The 12,796-nt window shown below is 35.4% G+C and overlaps 1 protein-coding gene across 19 annotated transcripts in view; it reads right to left on the bottom strand.

The window, feature by feature from the left end:
• Nucleotides 1–12,796, bottom strand: part of CLASP2 (cytoplasmic linker associated protein 2) — a 146,641-nt gene that overhangs the window by 24,612 nt on the left and 109,233 nt on the right. For 8 of the 19 annotated variants that reach the window (XM_059472711.1, XM_059472721.1, XM_059472775.1 and 5 more), the window contains 5 exons: nucleotides 10,274–10,336; nucleotides 9,497–9,603; nucleotides 6,164–6,187; nucleotides 5,462–5,706; nucleotides 4,840–4,903 (listed from right to left, as the gene is read on the bottom strand). In XM_059472711.1, coding sequence (XP_059328694.1) covers nucleotides 4,840–4,903; nucleotides 5,462–5,706; nucleotides 6,164–6,187; nucleotides 9,497–9,603; nucleotides 10,274–10,336 — 503 coding nt within the window. The remainder of the gene's footprint in view (nucleotides 1–4,839; nucleotides 4,904–5,461; nucleotides 5,707–6,163; nucleotides 6,188–9,496; nucleotides 9,604–10,273; nucleotides 10,337–12,796) is intronic. The other 11 variants (XM_059472749.1, XM_059472745.1, XM_059472758.1 and 8 more) reach the window with 3 other exon arrangements.

Genomic DNA, 12,796 nt, shown 5'->3' with positions numbered 1-12,796 from the left:
TTTTTCATCAGATTTTGACATAAGAGTACTTTGGAAATGTTAGCTGACTTCTGTAAAAGTTTGACAATTAGGTATTCCATGCAGTTTCGTCAAGAAAAGGAATGCTTACTGTGATGGCTGGCGCAACCTCAATTTTTCCAGTAAAACTTTATTTTTTACCCTCTCAAGCTCTATCATTAAGTTGATTTGTCATATGCCTCAAAGACTACAAAACCACTTTCTTTTTAAAACCAAAAAAGCTGCTAGTTCTTTAGCAAAACAATAATTTTAAATATCTGCATTATTAATTACTGCAAAATGAGGACAGCTGTCCCTTTCCATTACAGATAATGTGTATAGAACAGAACAAGCTTCTTCTACTATCACAGGTATCCCAACACAAAATTATTCACCACAGTAGGGAAAAAAGCCACAATAGATTTCAGATTGGCAGGTGTTTAAAACACAGAAGTACTTTCATTTTTTTGAAAACATAATATCCATTGTCTTCTTTTCAACAAATAATGTTGAAAAGACTGAAGTAGGTTAAAAAAAAAACCAAAACAACAAAACCAAAAGAACCAAAACCATGTATTTTTTAATTGGACTCACATCAGGAAGATGGGCTTTTTTTGGAGGGAAGGGAGGGTGTGACAAATAGGTAACTTTGTTTAAAGAGCTCTTTTAATATATCTGACTTGTTTTAAGTTTTTTCCAGGCCTAAGAGTGAAATCAGGGTGTATACACTTTATACTTCTGTGGCCCATGGGTCTCCTGTTTCTCTGACAAGAAAAATGGGTGTTTGAGCTGAAAAAAGTTCCTTCACAATACACACACCAGCACAGAGCTGGGTACAGCAGCATTGCTGTGGTGCATAGAGGGTTGGGCAGATGTTGCCTCCTGAGTGTTTATGGCATGTGTGCAAGGCTAGAAGAGCTGGTGCACAGCAAGGGCTGGAACCCACATGTTTCTGCAGCTGACCTGCCTTGCCATTAGGCCAAATTCTGCTGCTTCTGTGAGAGTGGAAAACCTGAAATCGTGATCACACCTCACACAGCTGCACACTCTAGGCCATGGAAGCAGACTTTCTTCCACAGCACTGATGCAAGTAAGGAGGAGCTGGCACAGGCTGCTGCACACCTTCTTTGCTGAGGAAATTCAATCACTTTTCATGACGATCACCAAGTCAGGGAAAGCAAACTCACACCATAAAGCGGAAAAATTCCATACAAATATCTCTTAAAGTAGTGCCTCCAAATTTTCTCTAGAAATAAAAAATAGATTCGGATTCATTTTATCAGGAAAGGTTGGACCAGATCATCCTTGAGGTTCCCTTTCAACCAGGTATTTTATGACTCTTTCAGAATCTACTGGAGACTTGGGAAAAATTTTTAGTAGATATCTTAAATACTGAAAATCTGTGTTAGAAAGAAAACAACACAAATTCCTACTCAATATAAAGCCCATTAGGAATAGCTACTTGAATGAATTTTGCTTTTGGGACAAAGTATGTTAAAAATTGTGAAAAAAAAATTGCCAACTTCTATGCTGTCTGTGTAGATGTATGTTCAAGTCTAAGGTTTCAAAATTACCCCACCAGTACTGGGAAAGACGTTTTTGTGCAAGACTGGAAACATCTTCTGTCTCAGGCTAAACTAAAACTATACAGAATTTTGTGGCTACAAGCAGTAGCCACAGTAAAAGGACAGAGGCAAAACCAAACCAATATGTACTTTCTGTATTGTAATATGGAGTCTTTGGCTTTCACAGCCCTAAAGTGAGGGGAAAATATACTTAGGCAGACAAATTCTGGTGCTATAAAGATTACACTGTGTGTGTGGTGGGGGGGTGTCTCACAAAATCCTTCAAATTGAACTACACAGCAGAATTTAAACCTGCACCTGTTTCTTTGAGTTTGCAGACACTGACACACGTGGCTTTTCCATTAAAACATGGCAGCCTAACAAACTGCTTACAAGCTCTGACTTGATGGAGTAATACAGACTTTTTATGACACTTCAAACATGTAAAGCGGCTTAAACTGAAATAATTATAAAGTGAATTATGATTCACTATGGCTAAAATACTCTGAAGATCCTGTGCTCATGTTTCAGCTGTTAAAAATACACATAATTGAGGATTCAGCTTTTTTTAAAGCTTTGCTTCATTTTAGATTTACCACGGAGAATGTTTAGACAAAAATAAGTAATTTTGCTGCATTAAAAAAAAATTCTCAACATATCATTTTGTCTCAGCATGAAGAATTTAAGAAGGCTGAAAGAGCATCTAAGGTAAAGGATGAATTTGGAATGGAAAATGGAACTCAAGTACCTATAAGTTGAAGAATGTATGTGGATACTGCAAAAATTGCACTTTCTGTTTTTATGATGCAAACTAAAATACTGAAATCAACCATCTGAAGTTGAAGTCATAATAATTTGACAGTGGAAAAAAATAAACAGATATGGAAATAATTACAAGTGTTCTACCTCTAAAGTGAATTATTTCAGATGTGCCAACCACCACAATACAAAGCAGGAATGCATAACCAAACAATGTCAGCTAATTAGTAGATAAAGCACATCTCGAAATTTTACCACACATTTTACTAATTGTTTATAGCATTTTATGATTGCAAAAGGCTTGACACTGCATGAACTCTTTGGGGAAGTAAAATAGAGAAAAGGGGTTAATTGCACATTCATGCAAAGTAAGGTTAGGCTTCCAACAAATACTGAACCAACTTACTCTCTAAAGAGAGTTCCAACACAGGGGACAGCATGCAAAACGAAACGAAAACAGAACAGAACAAAACAAACAACAAAAAAGGGAAAAAGATAAAAACACACAAATTAGTGGCCATCAATACGACATTCCTGTATGGAATATAAACCAAAATAAAACAAAAAAGGTACTTCAAAACTTTTATGACAAATTTAAGTAATTTTATTGGGATACCCAATTTAATTTTAAAATAAACACTTGGCACGTCCTTTAAGCCATTCTCCCATTTTCTCCTCCAAATATTATTATTCTCTTATTCTATGCAATTCCCTCCATCCAGATATCCTGTTAAAGTAAACCTTATAAAATTCCACAAAAGTGATGACAGAATAATTCCTACAGACACTTGAGTAGAGTTTAAGATGAGATTTATGTAGGTGTATATGTGTGATTAAAAAAAAAATCACAGCTGATGAACTCTTATATTTAAAGGGCTCTCCTGATAACATTGATAACTATTAATAGTTTTGCAACACCAAGAAGCAGGCAAGGTTTCAGGGATTGGAACAGCTGTACCACAGGTCAAACACAGGCCAAATTTTCTTGAAGCTACATTATTTCATATCATAGTGGCTAGTAAACAGAACAATCAACTGAACAAGTCAATATAACATTTTAAAAGGCTTATTTAAAAGGTAAAATGCTCTTTTATTTCTAGCTCTGACATATACATTGCTACAAATACTATTATCACAGAACAAGCACAATTAAACCAAGCTGCTATTAACCATTTGGTCATTACTTCATTTAAAAAGTAAATATTCCAGCAATATTTCAATATTTAATATTCTTTTCTCTGCTTTTTATGTAATGTTTTTTTCTTTTTAACTGCTTGGTTTAGTCTTTTCTTCTGGATTTCTGCTGTATGTGATCAACTTTAATGCCACGTTGCTGTGGGCAGTGCAAGTTATTTCCAAAATATGTGGTGTCAGAGATAGCAGCTCTCACTTTTTCCAACAGGAAAAATAAAGAGGACAGATGAACACTAAAGTTAACCTGTCAAGACCTCTTATCACTCTGAATTTAATTTTCCATTGCAGCAATAATAAAGAATTTTACATATTTTTAAAAACGTGTAAAATGTATTGCATAATCAAAGTAGTTTTTCAGGATTCTTCTGGGAAAAGTCAATACTTCTGAAATAATACCCTATTATGAATTCATCTTTGTAATTTTATCAATTCTGAAATACCGACACAAAGTGGGACATGTTATACTCAACATAAAAGACACCACTTCATCCAAACAAGCCTATAATTAAATAAAATATAAAGTTAGGTACTTTTTTTATATTATTACATTTATCAGGATCCTTCCTTACCTGCATTCCTTCTGCTGTGAAAAACTGTGATGTTTAATCAAGCTGTACTAGTAACCCACTTCCCACAAAAACTGTAAAAATACTATCATGCAAAGTAACTCACTTAAAAAGATTTTAATTGTCTTAAGAAACAGAAGCATTATTTTCCTTATTGTATCATCCATACTGAGTCATTACCTAAGTAAAAGTGAATAAACCATCACATTTTCTTTTATACCAAAGTATAGTCTCGTTATGGAATATTTAAAAAATTATGTAAAAATTATTCACCAGTCTCAACTGGCAGCCCTATCTACAAAATTCATGGAAGGTATCATAAGCTATGATAATACACAATGTCCTAGAAAATAAGTAAGTACACACTTGATGTAGTTTATCTGATTATGTATGATTTAGTCAGACAACTTTATTTATAACTTAAATTTTCTTCTCATTGAGAGAAAATCTATACTTTTGTTGAAGTGGCCTCTGTAAATAACAACCTCTTAAAAACACAGATTTTCAGCACAAACTCTTGAACTACTTCAATGCATTTTATATGACATTGACCTTCACTTTATTTCCATGATCCTGCAGAAAAAGGGTGGAAAATTATCTTGTTCAAAACTTCAAACTAAATTAATTGAAATCTCATACCATTAACTACTCTTGTTTGGGAAATTTTACATAGGGAAATATCACTGACGTAATTTATTATAACTGCCTTTCTTTTAATTTTTCAGAAATTTATGAAAATAAGAAAAACCTACACATACCTTACTGTGAGGATCAGCAAACATTCTTGTGAAGATCTCACACAATCTTTTCAACTCAACACGACTGCCAAAATGACAACAATACATTAGTCAACTCCCCTGCTAGTTCTGCTAGAACACTAATGCATAGCAATCAGTGAAATCACTAGTAAATCTTGAATCAAATAATCTAGTAAATTAGGTTTTGTTTGAGACATGGATAAAAATGTAATAAATTTCATCTAAAATGAGACTTCAAACCTCTTCAAGTATCTCTTTTAAACTGTCTCATGTATTATACCATATTTTTGTAACAGCGCAGATACTGAAAAAAGTGTTCTTAGTAGAAAGTAGTAAACTATTTCTTCTGAATAAATATCCCCAAAATTGTAGTAATAATAAAAAAAAAGGCCTTCTTTTGATAGTAGATGGAAGCATCTTATGAACACTCTGTATGGCAATAATTCTCAATTGCGTATTCCCTACATCCACTAGTATATAAACATACACTAGTAGCCAGAAGTGAGAAAAGCTTCCTTGCTCCTTCCCCCACCTTACTCTCACAGACACACCGCGCCTTCCCTCTCCCCTGCCTCCCACCAACACTGAAACAAGATGTTTCTCTATTGAGATGCCATCCTACCTTAGAGTTCTCTGGTTCTTTAGCAAGTTCTGCAGGCCTAGAAGGCCTTCTTTCCTCTCTGACCAGTTGGTGCTGGCACAGCGGTTCAGGACCTCAGCCACATCTTCTGTCTGCCTCATGTAGGTGGGGATGCTCCCGTTCCTGGAGCTGTAGGACCTTTCTGAACAGGCACTTGATGCATCACTGTTGGCATCATCATCTGAGTACATCCCGTACGATTCGTATCTTCTTCGCACGGGCTTCTTCTATTGTACAGAGACAGCCCAGATCAGCACTGATCCTCACAGGGATAATACAACATACCCATAGGGGGGCATAAGGCCAACAGTTCCAATAACTGGTGTGACCCCTACTCCCTGCAGTGACAAATGGCTCCAACCATTCAGCAGGTCAAACCAAGTTAATGAAAATATTCTGAAGTATGGCTTACATAATATTCCAAACATAAACCCAAAGCAAACGCAGAGAAGACATACGTTTGAGGAAACATTTAACTTTAGGTCCTTTTCAAGAACCCACAAAATTGCATAATGGGATGACAAAAGATTGTTGCAAGTTAGTTATTTCACTTCATAGCTTTATATACATTACAGAATTTAAGAATCAGAGGTCTACACAAATTCTGACATTTTAACTAATTTTGTATCAAACATGTTAATATCAAAATATTAAACTATTAAAGAAGAAAAATAGTTTCTATACCTTAGTCCGTATGTCTCCTAAGAGCTGTTAGCAGTAAATTATTGAAAAGAAACAGAAATTGAGAACAGGAAGGTAAGGCATGGCAGCACTGTGAGTAATAAACTTCCTGCCACTGGACAATATATAGTCTTACTGTAAATTTTGTTCTTAGCTCTCTGTGTCTGATTAGCACATTGTCAAGATGTAGTTTGCTAAGTTTCCATTTCCAGTAAAGTATTACATATCATGGGCAGGTTGCTCACAAAGACTTCTCTCTCAAAATTTTTGTGTCTTATGTGGTGATATTTGAGCATGAACACATTAACTTAACACATGCAGGCAATTTTTATTTTACAATCAACTTTAAGTTAAGGACCAAACCTTGATTTGAACTATTTAATCTAAATTTTGTCATTGCAATAATAACAGTCAATGTTCTACAAAAAAAAATTGATTACATAATGCAAAATTCCAAATTTCCTAAAATAAAAAACAAGCCAACAAAACAAAACACAACATACCAAAGATCAGAAGGGGGAAAGAACAGCTATTTATCCTAAAATGAAAAAAAACCCACACACCTCTGCAAAACAGCTCTTGCCATTCAAACACTGGAGCTGAAGTCAGCATTTAAAAACTCAATTTCATTACATACTCAAAGAAGCAGTAGTATAAGTGATCATTTTCCCCTTAATTACCACTGCCAATTGCACAGGGCTCTCATTTTAAACCATGGAATAACTTCAAGGATATCACAATACCAATCACTAACTAATCAATACAACAGGTAACAAGCAGGCTTATTGTCAACAGAACGAGCATAAATACATGTGCAAGAGAATAACTGAAGGGAAAAATCACAGAGATGTTAAGTGTTTTGGAAAAGATACACCATAAGGCAAAAACAAAAAAACTTTTCAGTAAATGAATCTGAAATGCCAAAGATGGTACTAAAGTAAAAGACAAAAATATGGAATGACTTCCATTATTGCTGCATTTTATATAGCAATATTCAAAAGAGATCTTAGGCAGAAGACTGAAACCTCTTTGGCTTCACCATCACTAAAATTGGCCAAGTATTTTTCATAAAATAAAACAGAGAAACACAATCTGGAATATTTTTGAATTTATATTACCTATGACAGGACTCTACATTCCACCATTTAAAAATACCACTATGAGTGTGAATCTTCAGTCTATGGTAAAACAGTAAGAGTGTTTATTAGCAGACTTCCATCTACATGGAGCCATTTGTACAGACAACCTGTACCATTTAGAGCATGGCAAGGAACCAGGCATGCAAGTGCTACAATAATAAAATTATGCTGCTCTTGATCCTTCTCTGTAATGTCAGACTCTAGTTAAAATATACTACTTCATTTTCCTCTAACATTTCTAGCAGCATCATTTCTCTGAAGAAGCTTTATTGCTTCAACAAAGCAGGACATATTAAAGCCTCAAGAGCAGTCATGGGAAACCTGATTTTCTCCTCAACTTCTACTCTTACTAGATAATTTGCCCAGCAAATTTGAAAACTAGGAGGCTGCTAAAAGTATTGAAGATACTCTTAGTGATGCACTTGTGTGGAAAGGACCATAGCACATGCTTTCCAATTATAGCCAGAAAATTTCCATGTTCCATAGACTGTTTTTCTACTGTTCCCTATTCCAAAATCCTGACTGAATTCCAGTTTACAAACCAGCATTAATGCTGAAAACATTTAGCAAGTTTGTAATAACAGAAAGGGGAAAATGTACTTAACTTCACCACGACTTCCTATGCAAGATTTCACAGATATTCTGATGTGTACGCCAGTGAAGGCACACAAATTTTAAACTAGTATGTCAAGAAAGAAGTATTACCTAAGAAATCAATAAATAGTCATACTAACAATATAACAGAGTTCTTCAGAGTTTGAAATTTTGTTTCTTTCTATTGAGCTATATCTGACTGTAATTTAGAGTCTAGTTTTTTACTAACTTTTAAAATAACAGTTTTTCTTAAACCAGAGAAATAACCATTCCTTTAAAGCATTCTGATAACTAGAAAACAGATAGTTGCAAGTATTTAATGAGATGCAAATAGCATACAATAATTGATAAAAATGTATGATTCATAGCATCAGGACTTTAACTGAGGATTTCAGCTTGCTGATGTAAATATCAGAATAGCAAAATAAATCATGTATTCAGTTTGGGGCAGGAAGGCAGAGGAGCCACAGCCACCTTTTTAAAGAACAACACAGCTTAAAAAGGAGAATAACCAGTTTTAACTTAGTGTAACGTTTTGAAAACAACAAAGGAAAACAAAAACTAAACTTATGAGATGCTACCTGCTGTGCTGGTTTTGGCTGAGCTAGAGTTAATTTTCCTGACAGTGGCTGGTGTGGGGCTGTGTTCTGGATTTGTGCTGAACACATCTTTGGTCATATAGAGAGGTTCTGTTATTGCTGAGCAGGGCTCACACAGAGCCGAGACCTTTTCTGCTTTTCCCACTGCCATGCTGGCCAGGAAGCTGGGGGTGAATGGGACACTGGGAGGAGACACAGCCAGGACAGGTGACCCAAACTGACCAAAGGGACATTGCAGACCACGTGACATCATGCTCAGTATATAAAAAGAGGGGAAAAGGGGGAAGAGGAGGATGTTTGGCGTGGTAGTGTTTGTCTTTCCAAGTCATTGCTATGTGTGATGGGGCCCTGCTCTGCTGGAGATGGCTGAACTCCTGCCTGCCCATAGGAAGCACTGAATCAATTCCTTGTTTGGGTCTGCCTGGGTGCATGGCTTTTGCTTTTTTGCTTTCCATAATAAACTGTCTTGATCTCAACCCACAAGTTTTCTGACTTTTACCTCTCTCTGACACCAGTGGTGGGAGAGACAGAGTGGCTGTGTGGGGCTTGGCTGCCCACCATTTTCTCTCTTCAGCATCAATTTCACTTGCTGTCAGACAGAAAAACTTTAAGTGGCACCCCGGTGTCTGGTAAGCAGAGGGCTTTAGCTATCATCATTCCTAGCTCTAACAAGCCTTCAACCTATCCTGAAATTTTTCTGGCTGTTGTGAGAAACTGCTGGTCAGTTCTCCCTGCTCAAGTGGCTCCTTAGGCTACTCCAACACAACAGACCAAGACTGTTTCCTGTCTGCCATGAAAAAAAGCATGCTTTTTAAAAGTTAACACTTCTGTAGGGAATGAAAATTCCAGTACTCTTGCAGCTCCAACAACTCAGTTTCTTTGGGTTTTTTTCCCCCCGAGAAGCCAATAAAACAATAAATTACAAGTTCTTCTGCATGCTAATGCACAGGAATCAAACACCTGAAGAGCCTGTAACCCACACAAGGTAAGTGTGTGATTCTTACCAAAGCATCTGCTACTGCCTCTTCCACGTCAGAACCTGTGTTCAGGACTCGCATAGCACTGACTGAGGACGATAATCTACTCGACTGACTAATTCCAAAGCCAGTACCTGTTACAACAACAAAAAGAAAGACAAAGAATTCCATCAGAATAGAAAGCTGGGATGGAAATATCACACTCACTTATAAAAACCCAAGTAGAAGAAAAGCATTTGCTCAGCATTTTTAGTAAGTTATGTAGTGGATAAAATAAACATTTCCATTCTGAAGTCTATAGCGGCACAGACAAAAGTAAGAATTCAAGTAAAAAGCCAGTCACCTACAAATGTTCTGTTCCAACATCACATGGAAAAACCCCTATAAAAAGATGGTTTTATCTGAAAGAAATTTTGCTTTTTTAAAAATTAATGTCTTCTTCATTTTGGGTTTTTGTTTTCATTTAGAAAGAAAGCAAATACAATAGGAAGACTATTGAGACTGTTGATTAGAAAACTACATGCATAAAGGATGCTCTACAAATACTAAAAAAATAAAAAACTAAAAAAAGTTTTTCTGCAAGTAAAAAAATGTTGTTAAAGAAAAAAAGGATTAACATTGGAGGATGAGGGTGGAGACAACATCTAGCAACATAAACACATCTATCTGGATTATTAAAACCACAAAATTCAAATTAATATAAATAATGCTTTCTAAAACTGAACTATGAGAATAACCAAGTGGGTGGGAAAAAAAAATCCAGGATGACTGCACAGATGACAGCAAAGGGTACTCATCCTTCACCTGTGGCCCCATAAGCATCAGGAGCGTAGAGGGCACCAGTGGATCTGGAGTGATGTCTGGAAGCTGCAATAACAGGATTAGATAAACCCTATCTATGACCATGGAATCACAGTGCTGCAATAGCTGCTCAGGCGAACAACAGAGTATTTATCAAAAAGATTCAGCTTAAGCACAAGAAACTGAATATTAAACAGAAGCAAAAATCTTCAGAGTAGTTCTTTGATTATGCCAAATATGATTATATAGGTTTATGTACACTGGACATTTCATGCATAATTTTTTTTAATTTACAAGATTAAGAGCAGGGTAAAAGCAAGTACGTTTAAGTTCAAAGAAGAAAAGGTGCACAGACACACATGCACACACACACACACACAAACAGAATCATCAGAAACAGCTAAAAAGGCATCAGTCCACTGACACTGATCTTGCATTGTGGTCTTAACTAAATTCTGTGTGCTCCAGTCAGAGCCAGAGCTCACATATCAAACACTATCTGCAAAAAGTGCCTCCTGCACGAACCTGCTGTGCTGGCAGCTGACAATTTGTACACACTTGAATTCTTGCCTATGTTGCAGACAACTCAACCTCAGCAAAAACTCAGCACTATGAAAATGAAGTTAAATATACCCAATTATAATTAAAAGTTTAATATAAGCCAACCAATGCAATTAATAATTCACATACTTACTATTTTATTTAAATGAATAAAATGTGACGCTGAAACACGTTAGTTACTACAGCTCATTACGATTCTTTAGTTATGGCAATTGGAAACTGGAGATCCTTAAGGATTTCTGAATAAAACTGAGTACCTCACTCCTTATGGCACTTGTATAAAACTGCTTTTTTAGTGATTCTCAAGAAGCTGACTCACCATTGCTTGTATTTTCTTTCTTAAAACAAGCGATTTTTAAATTAGATGTGTTTTATACAATTCAACTTTTTTCTTAAGTTCACTTAAGTTAGAATTTTATTGCCACATAAATGACAATTTAAACTTGAACTCCAATGTCCATCCACAAAGACAAAACTCCTAGATAAAATCTTACAATTTAATAAATAACTGTAAAAGCACATATCTTACTCCTTCTGGATATATAAAGTAGCACAAACAGACAAATCAAATTAAGCATCCTTTTCTCTGATTAGCAAAGACCATTCAAGAGTCTGATTTGACTCATTTACAGGTGAACCATGGATCAAACAACATTTTGGGAAGGACCTTTTAACCTGAGTGCACTTCCACAACGATCCTAAGCCTTGTAAAGATCCCAGAAACAACACACTGTCTTTACACATTAAGCTCTCCACCCCTTAGATAAGGTACAGTGATGTACTTTATTTCTAACTAATTCTACATGAAGATGTTTGGCTAGGGCATTTAAGTTTGGAATTAATGCTTCATGGAATTCTTGGTTCTTCAGAAAGTGCATCTCAGCATGGAAAAGGAGATATCACAGCTGACAGCTCTTTCAATACAAGCATGAATGGGATAAACCTTCCCCTTACTCTCCATCAATGAATGCTGAAAATTACAGGTTCAACTGAAAACTAAAAATTCAAACTTCAGGCTAGAAACTTGAAATTACTCCTGTCCCTACATACATTTGAAATATGCTGGACAAGTTTTTAAGACAGTGAAAAAAAGCATTATATATAGGGTGAAATGTACCTCATTCCAAAACATATTTTCAAGAATATTCTTTGTAGCCCTCAAACTGCAGAAAATGTCACGTATTTACTTTTGCTGTTTCATTTTTTTAACATATGAATCAAAATAAGACTTTAAATGGACTCAGACTAAGATGAAATGAATGATTTCATTTAATGTCCATAAAATATGGACATTAAACTGGTCTGATATTTAATACTGACTATATTTAACAAAAGTAGACACTTCTATATAAATTACAAATCACTTGCTTCTTAATGGCTCTTATCTCCCAGTGTATAACATTATACTGAGATGTGAGATTACATAAACACTTCATACCAATGTATACAGTGAAGCCATTATGTAGCATTTAGGACATTTTATACCCTAAAAGGGGATAAAATCCATTCTATTTCATTTTTGTTCATAAGCAAAAATTTCTGTGCTGACAATGAGAGGCAATACAAATTATATTCCCCTATTCATCCCCATGTCAAACTGCCTCTAGATACACAGAGCTGAATTTGCCTTATTTCATCTTTCACTTCTACCAACAAAACAATGAATGACATTTTAAATCATTCAAATAAAAAGTCATGCTAAAAGAAATTTTCATTTATTCCCATTCCCAGTATAATTTCCTTTTTTTTTTAACCAATGCTGGATTCCTATACATATTACTTTGCATTCTCTGTGCTACCAGACAATTCCACCTATTTCACTAGTACTTGTTTTGATATCTAAATTACAAAACTGAACTACATAAAATAAGAATAAAACCTCCAGTGGCATCTATCCCAAATATCTCATGGTATTGCCTAATACAGACTTCTTAAGATAGCAAGCATTTGACCAATTACAAAATG

Source organism: Ammospiza nelsoni, chromosome 1 (assembly GCF_027579445.1).
Source record: "Ammospiza nelsoni isolate bAmmNel1 chromosome 1, bAmmNel1.pri, whole genome shotgun sequence".
Lineage (NCBI taxonomy): Eukaryota > Metazoa > Chordata > Aves > Passeriformes > Passerellidae > Ammospiza > Ammospiza nelsoni.
The sequence above is the reverse complement of the archived record's forward strand: the minus strand, read 5'-3'. Positions and strand labels throughout refer to the sequence as shown.